Below are 21,881 nucleotides of genomic sequence, written 5' to 3'. Positions count from 1 at the left end.
AAAACAAAACTGTATTAGCGAACATCACAGAGGCAGTAACCTTGTCAAATGATAGGTTGGCAAATATGACTTCAAAAACTGAAACCTGTGAAACTCAATTGTCTTGGTTCTTGTGAGCTACAGGGTAATAAATTATGAAAAAAAAAATCCTTAATGCTCTCCCAACGCGAATAATCTACGCTTCGAGTCAGAAACAAAGGTCAGGGAGAAAAAACAAGAAAACTTCGTACACTCAATTTTCACATCCCATAGCAAAAGAACAACATGCAAATCAGTTTCTTTTTAAAATGTGTATTTTTCAGAATTTAAAATGCTTACATTTTAAACAGTCTTAATACAATGGTTTTAGTCTAACAATATATTACAGAATAATGTGAAAAATGACTTTCATAGTAAACTTTGAAAATGGAATTAATACCTGCAGTGTCAAAGTCACCAACTTGTCACCTTTTCCAGTCACAGAATTCCAGCAAATTTGATTAACAATGCCTTCTAGTTTTATAACTTGGTGTATAAAATGAATAAATTTAGAGAAAGGGACATTTTCATGAAAAAAATCAAAATTTAAAATCATGTAGGATTTATTTTTAAATCACAGTTAACAGTGAAACATTTATGTCAGTCTAATTCTTTAATTAAAAAAAATTTAACGTTTCATTTTATATACACACCTGGAGTGTTTAAATTCATTTTATAACAATCTTATTTTAAACACTGAAGAAAATTTGAATAAAAGTCTGTATTTCCTCTACTGACTCTTTATGGGATATCTATCCTCATCAACTAAGACTTACTAATTTAGGAATCCAACTCACTACAGCCTGTGCTGACAATGGAACTGTAGGTAGAAGTCATTTTCAGATTAAATACATCTATTTTCACATTAGAAACAGAAGAGTTATAATCTTTCCAATCATAGGAGACCCTATGAAATTCACTAAAATTATAACTTACTTTCTGTTCCTTTGCTAATATTTACATTTCCACACATATTTGCAAAGTAGCTGCATATTGTTTTTTTTAAGATGCATATTCTAAATCTGGCTTCATAATTATTTAACAGCTGCTACGTCTTTATCAACTAAACCAGCTTGTCTCAAACCCGTAAACCTTATTTTATTTTAAACACCACAAAAATCCAAGTACAGCCTTTTAGTTAAAAAAAAAAAAAAAAAGATAAAGTTTTAGGTGACATTCTTCTTTTGTGAAAAAAACAAAAATAAAATTTAATAAACAGAGGCATTCATGTAACTTATATTGCAAAAGATCTTTTGGTTAGGGTAAAAAAAACAAAAAACACCTGAGATAAATTTGATTTCCTTAAATTTTCAGTAAGAAACCTTCATAAATGTTTGGATTTCCCCGTTTTCCCTTCATTTCCCCCTCTCTATAATTAGAGAATGTCATCCTGGATTAGAGCCCAGACACAAAGAGAGATAAGGTTATCATTAAATCACATTGCCTCTTCCAGAAGGAAGGGGGAAATTTACACACGGATTTGTCCCCTGGGCTCCAAGCCAACCAGGAGGATTAGAGCTTTTCTGGCCAAATCAAACCTCAAAAGATCTCTTCATTCACGGGGCCTCGTAGATCTTTGTAGGGCACTCATCAATTTTTACAATAAAACAAATGTATTTTAGAAACCCTAAACCATCATTAGATGCTGAAGTTCTAATTTGCCTAAATAGGTGACTAAGTTTATTTGTTTTAAATGGCTCATAAGGAAAACAAATTTCTGGAAAGTTTAATTAAACACAGTTATCTTCTTCACACACTTCTCTCATTTCCATAAATGAAAAAGACATGGGGGAGAAATGACACCACCTTTATTTGTTGAGTCAGTCATAGACAACCTACAGGACTGGCAACGGCTCTGTTGTATATGTACCGACCTGACCTTTTACCCCTGTGCCACCAGCCTCTCAAGCAGGAGACAAGCCCGGCTAGTAGCAGCTGCAGGAGGCTCTTATTTCTGTAAGGCTCACACATTTGAGGTTATTCACATGAAGCCCCACCCTCACTTGCATTAATTTGTTCAAGTTATAATTCCAATCACACTTTCTTAGTGAATTAAGAGTTCTCTATTCCATATGTACAAAAATACATTGCTTTGGAGAGCTGGAAAAGGTTTAATACATACAACACTTATTTACAAGCTGTGACTTTCACACCAATAAAAACAAACACGCATTTATTCTGTCCTTGATTTTTGGTGCAACTTATACATAAACATTACATCAGTTAATTTGTACTTTTAAAAATAATAAATCAACCATATGTACAATTAAATTTACAACTGAAAGCAAATTAATCCATTGGTATGACAGAACTGCAATTTAGTGGACCAGCAGAGAATATGCCAAGACTTTCGTCCCTCCTACAGCCAGACTAGAAATACACTGAGAGGACCCCCCCTAATCTTCACTTAATGGAACCTCTAAATTTCTAAGATTTAAGGTGCAAAAGAAAAATACTGATTTTACAGTTATAATTAAATGTAAAGACTTTAAGTTTCAAGGTGAGAGGAAACACAACATAGTGACCCTCACATATGACAATTAAAATAAATATATTTTTAATTTCAAGTGCATATAATATTCAATCAACATTATGAGGGAAAGAGAGTCCCAGAAACATTTATTCCTAAACTGCTTCAACACTGAACTGTTCCTTAGGCCCTGCTCTATTTTAAAGTACCTCTAAAATGGCTCCAGTGATGGGTGCTCCAGGTCCGCCCAGTTTGACATCCCAAGGCACAGAAGGGGTTGTTCCCTCCCCACCCCACCCGTTAGCCCACCCACCTGCCCTAAAAGGGTATTTTTCTAGAAAAGCACAACTAGATGAGCTGAGGTAAAGGACTGTGTTACTCCTTAGGAGACTGACAAATCCACCTGGTCCAGAAATTGGGCGGCCGTGTGACCAGAAAGGCACACACGTGTTACTGGTAAGACTGCAAGGCCTGCTGTGTGCCTCCCTGGAGGACGCACAGACTCCATAAAGAACCAGAGGAAGAGAAAAAAAAAGAACCAGAAGGTTGTGTGGGGGAAAGACCCCTATGCAGGGAGTGAGGGATAAGAAAGTGGGCTCTGGGCCAGCACTGGGGGACACCAGCACAGGGACCGGGAGATGAGAAAGGAACAATATTACACCACTGACAACACAAACTTAATGTTGGACTCAGCTGACGGGCTGCACCCAGAGACGCTCTGGTGCTTCCATGGCCAGGCAGAGTCCCCAGAATGACAATGGAGAACAATGGATAGGATCCCTTGGAGTGCATTCACGCTGGGTCTGGGCGCGGTAACTGGAGGAGTGGTCATGTGACACTGACTTCCAGAACGTGGTCATCTTTGCTGGGGATGACCAGGATCTGCATGCCCGTGCTGGAGTTGAAGACCTGACCGGGCGGCAGCGCCTGCAGCCGGGGCATAGGCAAGCCTTTATGCTCACTGCTGGAGGCCGAGTGCACGCTGCCCCTGCTCTTGATGCTGCTGCTGTCCAGCTGGTCATCCACGTGCTTGTCCACCGACAGGCTGTCGTTTTCTATCCAGCTGTCTGCAAAACACGCAGGAAGTGAGATGCAGGCCACATGGCCGCAGACCCTTTACCCACCACGGGGAGTAGCAAGCCTCCCAAGACAACCTTCAGTGCAGCAGCACGTTAACTCAGGCAACCCCGTACAGGAACCTAGCACACGAGTCCTCAAAGGACGAGCTCCAGGGCAGCTGCCTCAGGCTTGTCCCCCTGAGCAGGTGTGGGTTTTAGGTTCCACTGGCCCAGAGAAGATGCTGTGATCAGCAGGCCTGCTCCCACACCAGCGTCCTTACCAGCGTCCAGTTGTGAGGAGTGCGCAGAGTGATGTGGGAGGTACTTAAAGAGCCTGACGTCGGGAAGGGGCAGGTAACCCGCAAACAGGGGCATCACCTCCATGTGGACTCTGTGTGTTGCCTGTGCGACCACAGGCATGGAGATGACGCCAGAACTTTTCCCACACACTGCCCAGTTGCTACTGTTGTCGACCACTGAAACACAGAGGGAAACACTGTCTTACCCCAGAAAAGGGATGCATATTCATACAAAACAAAAGCATCAACAGTCTCACACTCAGCATAAAATCCCAAACTGGGGCACACCTCTGTCTCCATGTCTTGTGACTGCACATTCCAATCAGACACACACAGTGGAGTAACCAGGACACATGGTAATGCCCAGGGAAATCACTCTTCTCATCAATAAACGAACAGGGACTCAATTCTGATGGAATCACCGCACAACCTGGGTGATTCTTCGGGAGCATGGCTGCCTGGGTGCTAAATGAAGAATGGGGACAGGACCAAGGTGGCATCTTCTAACAGGTGGCATCAGAGCAGAGAGGCTAAATCCCAGCTGCCGCTCAGAGTCTAACACATGGTAGGTGTTATTATCAATACTAATAACACAGCTGTGTATAATCCAGAGCAAGTCAAACACCTAACTGAGCCTCACTAAAGTCTGTAGGTCAGCATCGTTGTCCTCAGGAAGCAGATGGCCCTGCAAAGAAGTCCGAGCATCTGGGTCACAGGGAATCAAGCAGGAGCCTAGGAGCGTGTGAGCAGCAAAGAAGGGGTTGCAGAGGAGGGCTTCCTGCAGATGGGGAAACTCTGAAGATGAGTGGTGCCAAGGACATACAGCATCCGGAGGGACACATGGAGCAGCATTTCCCAGAGTTGGTCCTCAGGGCAGGTCATAGCCATTTTCACATTCCTGTCCTAACGCTGTGAAATGACTATTGACGCACAAGAAGCTGCAAACAGAGAGGCCTGTGTGCCCACCGCCTGCCTCCCCCGCCTCGCTGTCTCCTGTGATGTAGCACCCGGGCATCTGCACAGCGCAGGGCGCCAGACTGCCGAGCTCGCCTCAACTTCGCCAGCTGTGGCTACTCAGTTTTGGGTTTTGCAGACATTTTCTTTCAATTGAATGACATGGGCCTGTCACTTTAAAGAAGTGGCCAATGATACAAGTCTCATAAAAAATTAGAATTTTGGAAAACTTGCACTTGCCATGGTGAGCTTGACAATGTCCCTTATAATCAGACCATCCTGATGAGTTCAGTGTGACCTTGAAACAATGTGAATCTGTGAGGGTGAATGAAAGGTGCCAACATTGAGATCTATATAACCAGGAACCACGGTACCCAAATGACCAGTGCATGGTGTTAAAAAGCGGTGCCTTTCAGCATGCAAGACAGATAAAAGGATTTCATGAAATCCGGTACAAAAGGATCATTTGTGTGAACTCAGACTTCACATAGTACCTAGCCTATAAAAACAGCCACTTGTCAAGTTTTGGTGTAGTAGCAAAGAATCACAGCAGAAAGGAAAGAGCAACTCCAAGTGCTACCATGTGCTCAGCTCTGAGCCCAACAACTGCTGGCTAACACCTGTTAGAGAAGACTCCATAACAACCAAGTTCAACTTCCTGCGAACGTAGGACCACTATATAAAACACTCAATTCCAGACGGTTCTCTTTGGACAAGGAACACTGCGCTCTGTGAGAGAGAGGACACACTGGAGCAGCACAAGTTAGGAAGGGAGAAGCCTCTGAACCCACCTTCGTACATCAGCTTGGTGGAAAAGTACTCCTCGGATTCTGTCAGTGCTTCATCCCTGTCCACTTCCAGGAGGTCCGAGAGGCGCGTGATGGACACCTCCAGGGCGCAGAGTGAGCCTGTCCTACAGAGCTCCGTCCCCGCGGGCGGCAGAATCTCAGCTTTCACGGTGTATAAGGTCTGGCGAGAGGGGAGAAAAGGACAAGATGTGTAACACTGAAGACAAACCTGAAGAAACACTGTGAGGCAGACAAGGTGCTGCCCCAGACTCGGAGGAGGACGGAGGAGACGCCTGCCCAGCGCTGTGCCACCTGCCGGCAGAGCCGCTGCGCTTGCCCTGAACGACTCGATGCCCTTGGGAGGCTTGCTTCACCGCATGCTGACCGTGCTCGAGCACGCACACAGCACAGTGCAGTGGCTCTGAGCCGTCACCCACACTCCAGATTATCAACATGGCGTTCGTTTGCTCCTCATCTACCTACCTACACTGGTGTTTTTCGTGGTTTTTTAAGTGAACATATCAAGATTTTATTGTCATAAAAAAAAAAAAAAATGAAGCTTAGAACTGGATCACTTGACCTTTTCTCTTATCTCTTCCCAGTTCAGAATGCTCGCATCTCCTAACAGCCAGCATTCTCTTAGATCTGCAGTTGGGCACAGCACATTCAAGCCTCGGCACAATCTTCTTTGTAGTTTTAGCCTTTTCCCCCTGAAAAATCAGCTTAGTTCCTGTCATAACACCACTTCCCCTGCGCCCACAGAGAATCGGTGCCCCTCTTGCACTGTTACTTTGGTGGGGTTGATGCTTGCCACACTTACACAACGTCCGTGGGTTTTAGGAACGCTCACCATGTTTGCGAGAGCACTATCAGCAGGGAAAAGCTCGCCTGGGGTATTTTTAGCAAATTTCAGACAATTTGTTGTTTTTACCTGTGTATGCTTCAGTGTGTTATACTAAACACATGGGCATTTTCTTACCAAAACATAATGCCATTATAACAACTAGCAAATTTAACATTAATTCCTTAGAATTACCCGATATCAAGTCCATAACCAGCTTTCTCCGAAATGCTTCCTTCTCCGCGACATGTTTATCTGATATTCATACCTATTCAACATTTGCCTGTCACCAGGACAAAGACCCAAAGCCTGCAGGGGACAGGGCCCGCCTACCGCACGCTGCAGGCTGCATTAGGAAGGTGAGCTCCTTCTTTCAGGACACCATTGAGTGTAGCTCAGCTGCTCCGTGTTGGCCCAGCGGGGCCCAAACTAACACTGACCCGTCGTGCAAGCCACACCCTCGACCAGCGGTCACCAACCTTTTGGACCTCACGGACTCCCAGTGATCCGCAGACCACCGGTTGGTGACTGCTGCCCTAGATAATAGCCCGGACAGTCAAAAGCAAATGCATATCCTGATACAGCCTCTCCAGTACCTGAGATCAACAGTCTCCCCTGCCTCCCAGCGCCTTACCCTGTGAGCCCCTTAGTAAGAGCTCTAGGGTTGGAATTGACAAATCCAGTCTTAGTCCAAGAACCTCAAAGCACTCCACTCACAGACCCTAATAAAGACACGACTGAGCCCCAGGCCCTGCTCCCTGCCCTGACCTCCCGGTGTGGCCCCTCCAGGCGTGTAGGGGACCTCCTCCAGGACCTGTGACTAATAAACTCTATTTCAGTTCCCCTTGTGGCCTATTGCTGAACCACAGCCCACCACCCAGCTACCTGTGCTCCACTTACTAAGTGTTAATTTAATGAAGTCATAACAGATATGTAAAGTAATTAATTAGAGTGTAACTCGATTTAAAGTGTTCTGTTGTTGTTATAAAATGTTCCAAGAAGATTTCACATTTTTCTGGGAGCTAATAAGGCTGCGCAGTAACCCTGATGGGCCTCGATGAGCGATTTGTTTCCCTATCAAACACCCAATCATGGCTGTTTGGGGACAGGACAGACTTGTACCCATTGGAAGAGGGCTGCGCTGGAAGTTTATGCAACTCTTTAACTGAACGTAAAAGATGCCTGCACTTGCAGGTACAAATGCACACAAGCCCTTGGACAGGCAAGGAGACACGTCTGTGGACTGGGGAAAATAGCAGTGGCAGGAGATGGAGGAACGCTGTGCAGGGAAGGATGGCACCACAGCAGAGCTGCCTGAGAAATCTGCTCACAGTCTGACTGTCTGAGTGCAGCCGAGGTGGGATGTGACTTGTGTTCAGAGCTTGGAAGGAAGCACAACTACAGACCAATGAAGGTGCTTGTGCTCCCAAGTGTGTGTCCCTGAGCATCACTTTTGGCTGCATGTGAAACGCAGGACAGCAGCCGAGGGGAAGCACAGGACATAGTCTAACAGTGCAGTGCCTCCCAAACCTGACAGCAACTGTTGAGGCTTTAGGGACAGTGTGAGAAATATTTAGAACTATTTATTTATGGCCAACTGATTTTCAACAAGGGTGTCAAGACCATCCAATGGGGAAAGAATAGTTTCCAACAAATGGTATTGGGACCCCTGCCTATCACCAAATACAAAGGCTCACTCAAAACAGATCACAGACCTACATGTAAGAGCTAAAACTATAAAACTCTTAGAAGAAAACATGAAGAAAATATTTTTTACCTTGGAATAAACAATGATTTCTGAGATTCTAGACCAAAAGTACAAAAAATAAGAGATTAGTAAATTGGAATTCATAAAAAGTAAAGATTTGTGTTTCAAAGAACACCATCAAGAAAGTGAAAATAAAACCCACAAAATGAGAGAAAATCATATTTGATAAGGGACTGATATCTCAACTACATAAAGAACACTTATAATTCAGCAATAAAAAGACAACCTTATAAAAAGTAGGCAAAGGACTTGAGTAGACATTTCTCCAAAGAAGATATATAAATGGCCAATAAGCACATGAAAGATGCTCAACATCACTAGCCATCAGGGAAATGCAAATCAAAACCACGAGATACCACTTCACACCCACTGGGATGGTTCTAATAAAAATAACAACAAAAACAAGTGTTGGTGAGGAGGTGGAGATTGCAACCCTCGTATGTTGCCAGTGGGAATGTAAAGTGATGTCTCTTTGAAAACTGAAAAATCAAATGTGGTCTATCCACACCAGAATATTATTCAGCCATAAAAAGGAATGAAGTTCTGATCCTGCTACAAAATGAATAAACCTCGGGAACACCATTCCAAGAGAAGAAAACTAGGCACAAAAAGACCAGGCACACAAAAATCATACACAATATGATCCCATTTACATGAACTATTCAGAATAGACAAACTCATAGACAGCGTGGCCTCTAGGTTGTGACTGCCAGGAAGAGGATGGAATGGGGAGTGACTGTTAATGAGGCACATGGCTTCTTTTTGAATGATGAAAGCATTCCACAACAAGACTATGGTAATGGCTGCCCACTGTCAACATACCACGATCATTAAACTGTACCCTTTAAATGAGTGAACTTCATGGATTATCAATCATATCTCAATAAAGCCTTTAAAAAAAGGTGGTATCCATATATCTGGTCCTCAGTTGTGAAAAGAACAATCTACCAGATTGTTTCTCTGGCCTTTTACTCGGCCTGTACAGTTCTAAAGGAAAAATTTTCTATATTCGTCATTTGAAGAGGAAGCAAAAAAGATTAAGGTACCAGTGAAAACTGCTAACCAGCCGAAACCAGTTTGGCTCAGTGGTAGAACGTCGGTCTGCGGACTGAAAGGTCCCAGGTTCGATTCCGGTCAGGGGCATGTACATTGGTTGTGGGCACATCCCCGGTGGGGGATGTGCAGGAGGCAGCTGGTCGATGTTTCTCTCTCATCGACATTTCTAGCTCTCTAGCTCTCCCTTCCTCTCTGTAAAAAAATCAATAAAATATATTTTTTAAAAAAAGAAAGAAAAGAAAACTGCTAATCAGCTAATAATCATATGTATAAGCAAACCAGATGTAATTTCTGCAGACCCTCTACTATGTGAATGACTTAATGTTCAGCTGCTATTAATACATCAAAAAGGCACCTGTTGGTACTACAAAAAGATAACTATGCTAATGATCATGTTTTACTCAATAGCTAATATTGAAAGTTAAATAAGGCAGAGGGTCCAAACAAATAGTCTTTTGGTTGAAAGGAGATATTGAAAAGATTGCTAATCAAGAGCTGTCAGCACAAACTTCTCAAAGTGTTGACAATTTCAGTAATAAAGAAAAGAAAATGAAATACCACAAAATTGTTGAGCCTTGAAAAATACAGTTTTGAGCTGCATAAGAATGCTTATACACAGATTTTTTTTAAGTAAATACTGTAAATGTATTTTCTCTTCCTTATGATTTTTTAAATAGCACTTTTTTCCTCTAACTTTTTTGTAAGAGTACAATATATAACACATAACATACAAATATGTGTCAGTAGTCTGTTTATGTTATCAGTAAGGCTTCTGGCCAACAGTAGGCTAATGGTAGATAAATTCTGGGGGAATCAAAAGTTATAAGTGTGTGGGGGGCTGGAGGGGCAATGGGGGGATAAGGACACATATGTAATACCTTAATCAATAAAGAAAAAAAAGTTATATGTGGATTTTCGACTGAGAGGGGGTGGGTATCCCTAATCCCCCGAGTTGTTCAGTGTCAACTGTATTTTCATTTAGCTAACACAAAATCCAGCAATTTCACTAAAGAAACAAAACCCAACTACTCACCTAGCTCAAGGCTACTTTAAGCTTCACGTGCAGGCTATAAAAAAAAATCTTCCTTACTTAAGTAAACTTCTATGACATTTACACTTTTTCTTTTAGAAAGCTAGAGACATGTCTTTATAACACAACCGCCCTGTATAGTAGCTAATGATCAAGATGAAAGGATTCTACTAAAGTCAACTAAGGAGGAGAAGCGAGTAGCAGTAAGTTTTTGGTCTTTATGCTTATAAACACTCACTTTAGAGCCGCCTGCAATAGTGCACGTGTATCATGTCACCTGAAAAAGACCTGGGATCAAATACAGTCAGTCAGTGATTAACTACCCTAAGCATTAACTATTTTCTTTCATCTGTTGCTTCATTATATTGAAAGATCTTGTCTAATTTTTCTAGATTATAAAGAATACATGACTTTTCATTATCCCACCCCACATCTCACCAAAAAAGTAACATAATACATACAAAAAAGTTCTCCACTTGAAATTCATAAGTATAGGGCTTTAAGGAGATTGACAGCCGTTCTTCAGAAGCTGGGCGGAATTCCATGGAGAACCGGCCGCACAGTGGAGGGGGAGGCTCTCGTGTCCACGTCAGCTCCCAGACAAAGAACACCGACTGCTGGCTGCAGATGTGCTGCAAGAGAGGCCGTGTCACTGCACAGAGAAAGCCACACTCCGCCAACAATGCGCACACACAGAAAGCCACTTCCTGCCATGGGAATGCGGGTGAGCCAAAGCAGGGATCCCACAGGGCTCTGCTAGTCACATCTAGAGTGTGTTGTGCTAAGTCCTGTATGTACCCGCACCACTGCTCCTGCTCCTGCCTGCCCTTGCACTCAGAGCAGGATGCACAAAGCTGGTAAAAATACTTTAATTTTTTAAGATTTCATAAGTTTCATAGCATACGAAATTAAATGTTTATTAGTATATAGTATCCCATACATTTCCAAAGTGGGAAATGCATCAACCAATGAAAAAGGAAATATCCATCTATGCCAATTACTTTGTATTTAACATTTAGTTAAATGAGGAACTAGCATCACCTCCCACAAAAAGTCCATACCTATAGCACAGCCACAGAATTGGATAGATGTTAGTTGGGGAAAATCCTTTGAAAATGCTAAAGATTAGGCAATCATTAAGAAGCTTTGCTCTTTCAAACACTTACTGTCTGAAATGCATGTGACAAGTGAACATGAAAAGCAAGGCCAGATTCAGCCTGGCAGTGTGAACATGGATATGACCCCTTTACACCAACACCTCTGGTTTCTTCCGGCAGTGCAGGCAGGCATTGAATGACAGGCAGAATGGAACAGCCACCATTCCCTGTCCACATGAGACTAAGAATAAGCTTGTAGTTACATAAATCTGTACGTAGGGTAGGACAATGTAAGATTTAATTCTTCTAATGAGAATCTAATCCCTTCATGTACCACTCAGCCCACAGAGGGGGGTGGACATGCACGCTGCGGTACAAAGTGGTGGTTCCCAGCAGTCTCAGTGCACGTGCTGCTTACTGACCACCAGCACGCCATTCTCTGTGTGACTGGCCATGTCCACCAACGCCTGTGGGTTGCTCGGTCAGTACACCCTGTTCTCCTGTGTTCTGACCAGTTCATGCTCAATTCTAGAAGATGGTTACCTGCTGGGATTTCGTGTTCAATGGCAGTAGCTGCAGGTCAGTACTATCCCCAGTGTCTACAAGATCACTATCTGACAGGCGAAAGTCAAGTTCCGACAGATTCTGGACACAAACTTGAATATATTTCCTAAAGCAGAAAAACAAAAAATACAGCTTTGACATTTAAGAACTTTATGAAACATACTTTGGCTTTGTTAACAAGACCCTCTCTGGGGAATCAAAAAAGTGACACAGGGAAATAAATAAGACCTAGTTGTTACATTCCTACTTTTGATTTTACATGTAAAAGGGTCAGAAAATATAAATCTTCCTAAGTGAACTATTTCTAAGAAGAAAAAAAAAAAGGATGAAAGAACATTCTGATTCGGACACAGTATTACTACACAATTATAACTGAGCTCCCTAAACATGCAATGGATCTAAATGAGTTAGGCCGGAAAGTAGTGATCACAAGTAATGATTACTCTCTGAGAAACTAAATACAGGGCTCACTTTAGCTTCTGTTACAGGTAAAGAGGAGTTTTGAAAAGACAGTTCTTAAAGAAACTCAAATTCTGCTAAAACTTGTTTTGTTTTTTTAAATGAAGAAGTTGAATGTTTTATTATTGAACTTTGTTTCCTGAAAGGCTGCTACTTCACTGTGTAAAACAGCACCAGCAACCTCAGTATACTGCAAAATTAAGATAGTATTGTGCGTCATCTGAAACTGTAATAACTAATAAAAACTTTTCCCTACTGCTAGTTATTTCCAATCATTAAGTATTTTGACCCAAATCTAGAGACTAATGTAAGTTAGTTACAATATTATATAAGGGCTTACAATAATGTTATCCTCAAAATACAAAATTTTTATAACTAGGTTTTAACACAGATAACTTTAGGAATTATGAATATTATAACTGTAGCCTGGCCTAAAAATCATAGGGTGCTGGGAAAAGATACATAATGTCTTTATCTGCAATCATTAAAAAACTAGAGGTATTTTCGTCCAATAGCATTGCTGTGGTTTATTTTTTCATGGTATTACTAAAAGTTGCTATCTTCTACCACTAATTTAAGACAACTATGTTAGATAAAGTTGTTTCATGCTACTTTATTTAGGGTGTATTTTTTTTCATCCTTAATAAATTTATATATTTCTCATATGCTTCTTCCCTCATTAGTTCTCTAGTTCTGAAGGGTTACTCAGTGTCATCTTGATCACCCAACCATCTTCATGATAAGACTAGTGGCCTGGTGCATGACATTTGTGCAGGGGGCGGGGGTCCATCAGCCTGGCCTGCACCCTCTCTAATCTGGGAGCCCTCGGGGAATGTCCAACTGCCGGTCTCTAGCAATCCAAGACCACTGGCTCCTAACGACTCTGCCTGCCAGCCTGCTCACCCCCAACTGCCACCCCCACCGGCCTTCTCACCCCCAACTGGCCCCCCTTGCTGGCCTGATTGACCCCAACTCCCCTCCACCCACCAGCCTGATCACTCCCAATTGCCCCCCTGCCAGCTTGCTCGCCCCCAACTGCCCCCCCCCCCCCGATGGCCTGATCACCCCCAACTACACCCCACTGCCAGGCTGCTTGCCCCCAATTGCCCCCCCTGCTGGCCTGCTTACCCCCTATTGCTCCTTGCTGGTTTAATTGCTCATAACTATTCCCCCACCCCCCACTGGCTTGCTCATGCCCAACTGTCGCCCCCACCGGCCTGCTTGCCCCAAAATGCCCCTTCCCCCCCCCCCCCCGCCAGCCTGCCTGCTCCCTACTACCCCTACCACCAGCCTGATCATCCTCAACTGCCCTCCCCTCCTGGCCTGATTGCCCCTAACTGCCTCTGGCCAATGTCACCAACTTTGCAACAACTTTGCATATTCCCTCCTTTTGGCTGTGGGCGCTGCCATCTTTATCATGAAGTGACAGTTAATTTGCATATTATTCTTTTATTAGATAGGATTTGTTGACAAGTCCTGGATTTTCTCCAAGAGCTTCATTAATCTCAGTTACTTCTAATAGAGGAGAATAGAGTTCACTAGCAGCTTTCACGTTTTCCAAAGCACCAAACTCATCTGGTTTGTTCAATGTTGTCCCTACTTAAGGACATTTCCCAAAGCTTCCTATGCAAAACGGATGATTCCCACTGTTCCAATTCCATTTTCTGTTGCCATCCATTCATGTTTCTCTGTGAATTGACACACTAAGAGTACACTGGGGCTGGTGTGCAGCCTCCGGACAGCACCTGCCCTCAGGCCCCAGGGCTGGGGTATGCATGGTGTGGCAGGCGCTAAAGGCTGCAGGCCGAGGACCATACACTCGGAGCGCAATGTTCGCACAAGTGCCAAAACTATTGATGTTTTTAATCATTATTATCCACAGTTCCCTCACTGTCATTCGAATAGCTATTTTTCCCTTTAAATAATATTCCACTCTAAATATGGTTCTGAAACCTATATCTTCATGTTGACCAATGTCACCCCAATAAATTTAATTAAAAAAAAAACCTCACTACCTCACAGGTGAGCTCTAAGTATTTCACTATTTTGCTTAAAAATAAATCTTAAAAGTTCTCAAATAAATAAATAAATATGATTCTGACATTTTTGTTTCCAAATTACCCAAATAAGCCATGGCTGAAGCAGAAGGGGATATTACAATGGAGGCCAGGCTCACCTAAGCCCAGTGGTCATGTGAGCATCATCACTGACTGGGGACTGTGATGCAATGACATATGAAGTACAGGACACATCTCAAAGATTCCCGCTTTTCCAAGAACTGACTGTGAATCTGATCAAGCCTCAAGCGCAGTGGTTCTCAACAGGCAGCAATTCCCCCACACACTCCAGCCAGGGATCATCGGGAAATGTCTGGAGACGTTTTTTGGTTGTCACACTATGGGTGTGTAGGATGGGGAGTAACGTTGGCATAAAGCGGTGAGCAGCTAACACCCTACAGTGCGCAGGACAGTGCCCAGAGCAAGGGTAATCGCCACACAGCATCAGCAGCATTGAGGCTGAAAAGGCCTGCTCTAGAATTAGCTAGAGGTTCTGGGGGAACAAGTTTAACAAACCCATGAGGATGTGACCAGGCAAACGCAGAATGTGGACCTTCCAGAGGACAAGTGGCTCATGTTCGTCAATAGGTCATGTGCTTGAAGAACAAGGCAAGGACAGATAAAAAGGATCTGATAATATCATGGGCACTTGGTTGGATGCCCTCTCCCACAAACCAGCTGTGCAGACCACTACTGAGACAGCTGGGAAGATCTCAGTATAGATTGGGTACTGTAGTGGACAACAGCATTACGGTCATGTAACAAAACAAGGCAAGCTCTCAACAGCAGGGTCTCTGTGTCAAAGAGCCTGGGACAGAAGCAGGGACTCACCGTGTCCCGGATGACAGCACAGCATGTGTGGTCCTGAAGGGCACACTGAACGTCAGTGCGATGACAGTGGAGTAGATGGACCACGGGCACTCGATGGACACCTGGGAAACAGAGGGACACCCGTTCAGATTACAAACCAATGGCACAGCACCACTACCATCCATCCAAATCTATGGGGGCTGCCAATTTCCTACATACTTGATGGCTTTACAATTCCTTATTCGGAAGGAAAACCCCATTAAACATATACACAAACATAGGAGAGACACAAAGCTACATTCATAAAAATGGTCACAGGACTGGCAGAACGTCCAGGAGTCATCAAAACGATTTCAATAGCTGTGGAAGAGAAGCCGCAGCAAGCACACAAGTCCCACCTCACTATCCTCCACATGTGGCCATGAGGAGGTTAGGACAAAGTGCTTTTAATCACTTATGTCCAGATGATATTACAAAACTAAGTGAATTGTTCAAACACTTAACCCACATGACACTGAATGCATAGCTGAAAACCAATCAATTTGAAGGCGCAGTGTGGACAAAGCTATTAATTACTGTAAGGGCAGAAACCAGGCCTCAAGCTTCAACTTATTTCCCCCACTTAACAAACAAATATATTGAATATGGAAACTCACTCATTCAGCATATAAGACTATATGCTCTTAATTGAAATAAACATCACCTTTGTCTCCTGAACTCTGTATCGGGTGAGGAAAAACATTTCAGAGACTGAAAAATTAAAACATTATTCTTTAGGTGCTGACTGGTCTGATATTCTATGCCTCTCTTTGAAATGACTGTATTTATTAGCCTTTTGTGCATATACTTTTTAAAACTTGTCATTTAACTAAAAACAGTTCAACTAAAACAAAAAACAGTTCAACCACTGCTCCCACCACCTACCACCAAACTGTTCTCTGTATCTGCAAGGTATTTTTGAATATTTTTGATTCCACATTTGCAAGAGAAGATACAGTATTTCCTTTTCTCTATCTAATTTATTTCATTTAGCATAATACCACTGAGATCCACGTGTATTGCTGCAAATAGCAGGACTTACTTCCTTTCATGGCCGAATAATACCTCCTGAGCGTATGTTATCACTTCTTTATCCATTCATCCATAAGTGGTTCTAACAGTTTTTTTTTATCAAGTCTTTAGGATTTTCTATATATAAGATCATGTCATCTGAAAATAGTTTCTTTTCTCCCTTTCCAATCTGTATGCCTTTGATTTCCTTATCTTGACTAACTGCTCCGACTTAGACATCCAATACTGTGTTCAAAAAGAGTGGTGAAAGTGGGCATCCTTGTCTTGTTCTTGATCTTAGAGAAAAAATCTCCAGCTTTTCACTGCTGAGTATGACATTAGCTGTGGGATTGTCATGGTCTTTATTATGTTGAGGTATGCTCCTTCAATACCCACTTTGTTGAGAGTTTTTATCATAAATGGATGCTAATTTTTGTCAAATGCTTCTTCTGCATCTATTGAGATGATAACATAATTTTGTCCATTTTGGTGATGTATGGGCCTGCTCTGGTTTGCAGATTTGAACCCACCTTGCATCCTTGGAATAAATCCCCCTTGCTCATAGAGGGATTTATGATCCTATATGGTTGTTGAATCTGGTTTGTTAACATTTTGTTGAGGAGTTTTGCACCTACCTTCATCAGGAATATTAGCCTGTAGTTTTCTTTCCTATGGCATCTTTTCTGATTTTGGTATCTATCAGGGTAATGCTGGACTCGTAAAATGAGTTTGCGTTTCCTCTTCTACTTTTTGAAAGAGTTTGAGAAGGATTGGCATTAATTCTTCTTTGAATGTTTGGTAGAATTCACTAGGTGAAGACATCTTATCCTCAACTTTCATTGGATGGTTTTTCATCACTCATTCAATCTCCTCACTATATTTTCTATTTCATATGATTCAGTCTTGAAAGGTTGTATATTTCTACAAATTTATCCATTTTTTCTAGGTTGTCCAATTTATTGGCATATTGTTCATCATAGAATCCTTTGTATTTCCATGGTATCAGCTGTAACATTTTCTCTTTAATTTCTGGTTTTATTAGTCCTCTCTTTTTCTCTTGGTGAATCTAGCTAAATTTTTGTCAATTTTATCTTTTTAAAAAAGAACTCAATTTTAGTGGATTTTTTTTTTAGTCTCTCTCTTTTATTTTAGCTCTAATTTTTATTTCCTTCCTTATACTAACTTTGGGCTGTCTGTTCTTTTTTTTTTTTTTTTTCAAATCAATCTTTATTGTTCATATTATTACAAAGGTTCCTCATTTCTTCCCCCCTCCACCAGGTTCCCACCCCACCCTCCGCCCCCTCCCCATCCCCCATTGTCCTCATCCATAGGTGCACAGTTTATGTTCAGTCTCTTCCTCCCTCCCTTTCCCCGATAGTAAATCCCTTTTCAGATAGTAAATCTGTTACTTAGCATTATCTCATATCAATAATACCTCCACATGCCCATTGATACACTTCACACAAAAGACATTTCCAAATAGGTCAACCAGCCTCATCCAGGCCCCACCCAAGGCACTTACAGATCAACACCCCAGCGCTATACTAACTCAACACATCCAGATCTAAGCCTTCATCACTTGATTCAGCAGACCCTCAAGTTCCCGCAAAAGTTTCCAGCCATGTCTGAGAGGCAGCCGTGGGCAGGTACAGGCGAGGAGCGAGCTGTTTCGGGCCTGGCTGCTCCGGGCCTGGCCTCTGTTGCTCTGGTTCGTTCCACAACCAGCTGCTCCGGGTCTGGTCACTGCCGCTCCCGACCTAGTTGCTCTGGACTTGGCTGTTGCTGCTACAGGCCTGGCCGCACCCGACCCGGCTGCTCTGGGACCGGTTGCTCCGGTCCCGGCCGCTCCGGGCCTGGCCGCTCCCAGCCTGACAGCCGCTGCTCCGGGCCTGGCTGCTCCCAGCCTGGCAGCCATTGCTCCTGGCCTAGCCGCACCAGACCCGGCTGCTCCGGGCCTGGCCACTCCCAGCCTGGCAGCCGCTGCTCCTGGCCTGGCCGCACCAGACCCGGCTGCTCCGGGCCTGGCCGCTCCCAGCCTGGCAGCTGCTGCTCCGGGCCTGGCCGCACAAGACCCGGCTGCTCCGGGCCTGGCCGCTCCCAGCCTGGCAGTCGCTGCTCCGGGCCTGGCCGCACCAGACCCGGCTGCTCCGGGCCTGGCCACTCCCAGCCTGGCAGCTGCTGCTCCGGGCCTGGCCGCTCCCAGCCTGGCAGCCGCTGCTCCTGGCCTGGCCGCACCAGACCCGGCTGCTCCGGGCCTGGCCGCTCCCAGCCTGGCAGCCGCTGCTCCAGGCCTGGCCGCACCAGACCCGGCTGCTCCGGGCCTGGCCGCTCCCAGCCTGGCCGCCGCTGCTCCGGGCCTGGCCGCACCAGACCCGTGTCTGTTCTTTTTCTAGTTCCTTCAGGTATAAAGGTGGGTTGTTTATTTGCAACTTTCTTGGTTCTTGAGATAAGTAATTATCACTATTAACTTCCCTCTTAGAACTGCTTATGTTGCAGCCCATTAATTTTGGTATGTTACATTTCCATTTTCATTTGTCTCAAGGTATTTTTTTGGTTTATTCTTTGAAACATTGGCTGTTCAATGGCAAGTTGTTTAATCTCCACACATTTGTGAATTTTCCAGTTTTCTTCATGTAATTTCTAGTTTCATACCAATTTGGTGAAGAAGATGCCTGATATGATTTCAATACTCTTAAATGTAGTAAGGCTTGTGATCTAACATGATCTACCTTGAAAATGTTCTGTATGCACTGGAGAACATGTATACTTTTGCGTTTGAATGGAATGTTCTGCATACACATGTTAAGTTGATCTGCTCTAATGTGTTTAAGAGCAACATTTCCTTACTGATTTTCTATTTGGATGATCTATCTATTAATGTAAGTGAGGTTGTAAGTCCCCTACTATTATTGAATTGCTATCTATTTCTCCCTTTAGGTCTGTTAATATTTGCTTTATATATTTAGGTATTCCTATTTTGGGTTTATAAATGTTATATTTCCTCCTTGAATTGATCTCTTTTATTGTTATGTAATGCCCATCTTTGTCTCTTATTACAGTCTTTTTATTTAAAAATATACTTTTTAAAGTATATTTTGTCTAAAATCAGTAGAGCTACTTCAGCTTTCTTTTGATATCTATTTGCATGGAATATTCTTTTCCATCCTTCACTTTCAGTCTGTGTATATCCTTATATCTAAAGTGAGTCTACTACAGGCAGCATACAGATGGGTCTTGATTTTATTCATGCAGCCAGAAGAATACATTTCTATACCTGAGCTGGTCAGAAGCCCTCAGAACCGATATCGGTGTCACAAAACACAGACCCACCTGGAATCAATACAATGCTAGCCACACATTCTGTGAGCTGATGGACTGTGGATCTGGGACCAAAGTCAAGGATCACTCAAATTACTTTCAATAAGTACCAGCACCAAAGCAGAGTTTTTTCCTTGCTAAGTTTGATGTGACACCCCTAAGCAAACACCATCTTTCATAATAAACTGTCCTTCCCTCTTGAGTTGGGATAGGAAAGTTAGAACTGTTTGTCTTTCCAAGATGTACCCATTATCAAAGAAGGGGTGATTCACAGATAAAAGTGCTAAACACACAAAAGTGCGTGGCATCAGGAACTGGAGTCATCCCTCCTTACTTTATGGTCCGTGGTAGCCATGCAGTGGCCGGCTTTCTGTGTGTCCTTAGGCTTCCTCTGGGCCTCTGACATCCCCAGCATGGTGCTCTCCCCCTCCCCTCCAGCTGCTGGAGCTGAAGGTAAAGACAGAACTTCAAGTTCAAATTCGATCATGTGGTATGCAGGCGCTGCAGGCAGACTGATGCTTGTGACCTTGTCAGACGACTGAACCCGGAGGGATGCATCAGAAGCCTTTTCTAGGAAAGATAGAAAAAGTCACTTCAAACACATTCCTTCTGTTTCCTTGTTCCTTTTCCTTCTGGCAGGTGATGGGCCCAGCAGTGAAGTTCCAGCCCAACTCCCACTGCTCCTATACACATAAAAGCACAGACAGGATCAAGGTGGGCCTGAAGAGCCAGGGAAATCAGGAGCAAAGCCCCCTAAGACAGTCACACTGCATGAAAGCCAGCAGGTCCCAGGCCACAGAGCTGTCATTGTGCTCAGTCTGAATACAGAAGAGCATTGAGTGTGTCCCTGCATAACGTGCTCCCACTCGGTCACACTGCCAGACCAGCTCCCTCCAGAGAGGGAGCAGCGTCCTTCCCTCCATAACTCACAGCTGAGGACGGGTGACAGGCTGTTTTAGGCCTCTGGCCTCTGCCTAAAAAGGCCCGTTTACTTCTGCTTTTTGGTGAGGAAGGCAGGGAGGGTTCTAGGAGGCTGGAGGCCCACGGGTGTCACTATCAAGCACGGGCCCATGCTGCATCCGAAGTCCTAGCAGGGTCAGCTCCCCCTGGCAGTGAGCACGTGCACGGCTCTGTTTATCCTCCCGATATGTGACACCCCACCCAGGGGCAGGGTCCCCGCCCACCCACAGGCAGGAAGCTGCCAGGGAAGAGCTGTAGACCGAGCAGGATGAAAGGATGGCAGCTCCTCACATCCTCATGATGCACGGCAAACAATGCTGAGAGTCCACCTTTGCTGGGTGACCACCCCTTACCTCTCGTGTTAGAATAGATCACGGCTTTGTTCTCTGCCTGGCACAGGATGAGCATGGCTTCCACATTGCTGAGTTGGAGGCTGTCCCCATTTTTTACTGTGTAATGGCCAGTAGTGACAGTGAACTTGACCTTCTGAGGAATACCAGCTAAAAGGCTATCTAAAAGGAAAAAGACTGCATTTAGCATCACTCTCAACCAAAAATAGCAATGGAGGAACTAGTATAAGGCTAAAATACACTTAAAAAATAAATAAAAACAAAACAACAAAAAAAAGCACTGTTTTTTTTTACTAGAAAAGATTTGTTCACTTCAGATACTCCTCAAATTCACTGTTTCCATCCCTCCACTCTCACTTTTAATCTCAATTACACAGACTGCAGGGCTGAAGGGCCCTTGCTGAGAATAAGAGAAGCTTTGAGCCTGAGGGGTCTAATCATCACGATGGCTTAAAGTTAGGGATCACAGTGGCAACCAAGAATGAGGGACTCAAATTTTACTGCCAATAAGTTAGTAAGAGACAACCAGATAATGACACTAAAGAACAGATTCATGAGACCTAGTCTGTTAGTTCAGTTGAGTAAAGCAGCAAGATTTGATTTCTGGTCACAGTACATATAAGAATCAACCAATGAGTGCTTAATAAGTAGAACAACAAACTGACATTTCTCTCTCTCAAATCAATATATATATATATATATATATATATATATATATATATATATATATATATATTTTTTTTTTTTTAAAGAACAGACTGATGAAATTGCATTGCTATTGCTATTCAGAATTTTCTCTGGCTGTTTCAGATTAGGCCTGTAAGATCTTGGACTTAAAAACAACTTAGTTAAAGGCATGGCTATTGGTTTCTCTTAACATAAAGATGAGCTAAGGTTTTTGAGAATCCCACTCCAGGGAAGGTGCAAGGAAGAT

At 43.4% G+C, this 21,881-nt stretch overlaps 1 protein-coding gene across 1 annotated transcript in view; it reads right to left on the bottom strand.

The window, feature by feature from the left end:
- Positions 1-281: 281 nt before the first annotated feature.
- The window catches only part of TRAPPC10 (trafficking protein particle complex subunit 10), a 66,929-nt gene continuing 45,329 nt past the window's right edge, over positions 282-21,881 (bottom strand). The window contains exons 16-23 of the mRNA XM_084873585.1: positions 20,951-21,109; positions 19,972-20,207; positions 15,291-15,391; positions 11,923-12,049; positions 10,744-10,914; positions 5,591-5,768; positions 3,828-4,022; positions 282-3,555 (exon numbers count right to left, since the gene is read on the bottom strand). Coding sequence (XP_084729711.1) covers positions 3,317-3,555; positions 3,828-4,022; positions 5,591-5,768; positions 10,744-10,914; positions 11,923-12,049; positions 15,291-15,391; positions 19,972-20,207; positions 20,951-21,109 — 1,406 coding nt within the window. The 3' untranslated portion in view covers positions 282-3,316. The remainder of the gene's footprint in view (positions 3,556-3,827; positions 4,023-5,590; positions 5,769-10,743; positions 10,915-11,922; positions 12,050-15,290; positions 15,392-19,971; positions 20,208-20,950; positions 21,110-21,881) is intronic.

This window comes from Pipistrellus hanaki (genome assembly GCF_964339955.1).
Source record: "Pipistrellus hanaki genome assembly, chromosome: 2".
Lineage (NCBI taxonomy): Eukaryota > Metazoa > Chordata > Mammalia > Chiroptera > Vespertilionidae > Pipistrellus > Pipistrellus hanaki.
The sequence above is the reverse complement of the archived record's forward strand: the minus strand, read 5'-3'. Positions and strand labels throughout refer to the sequence as shown.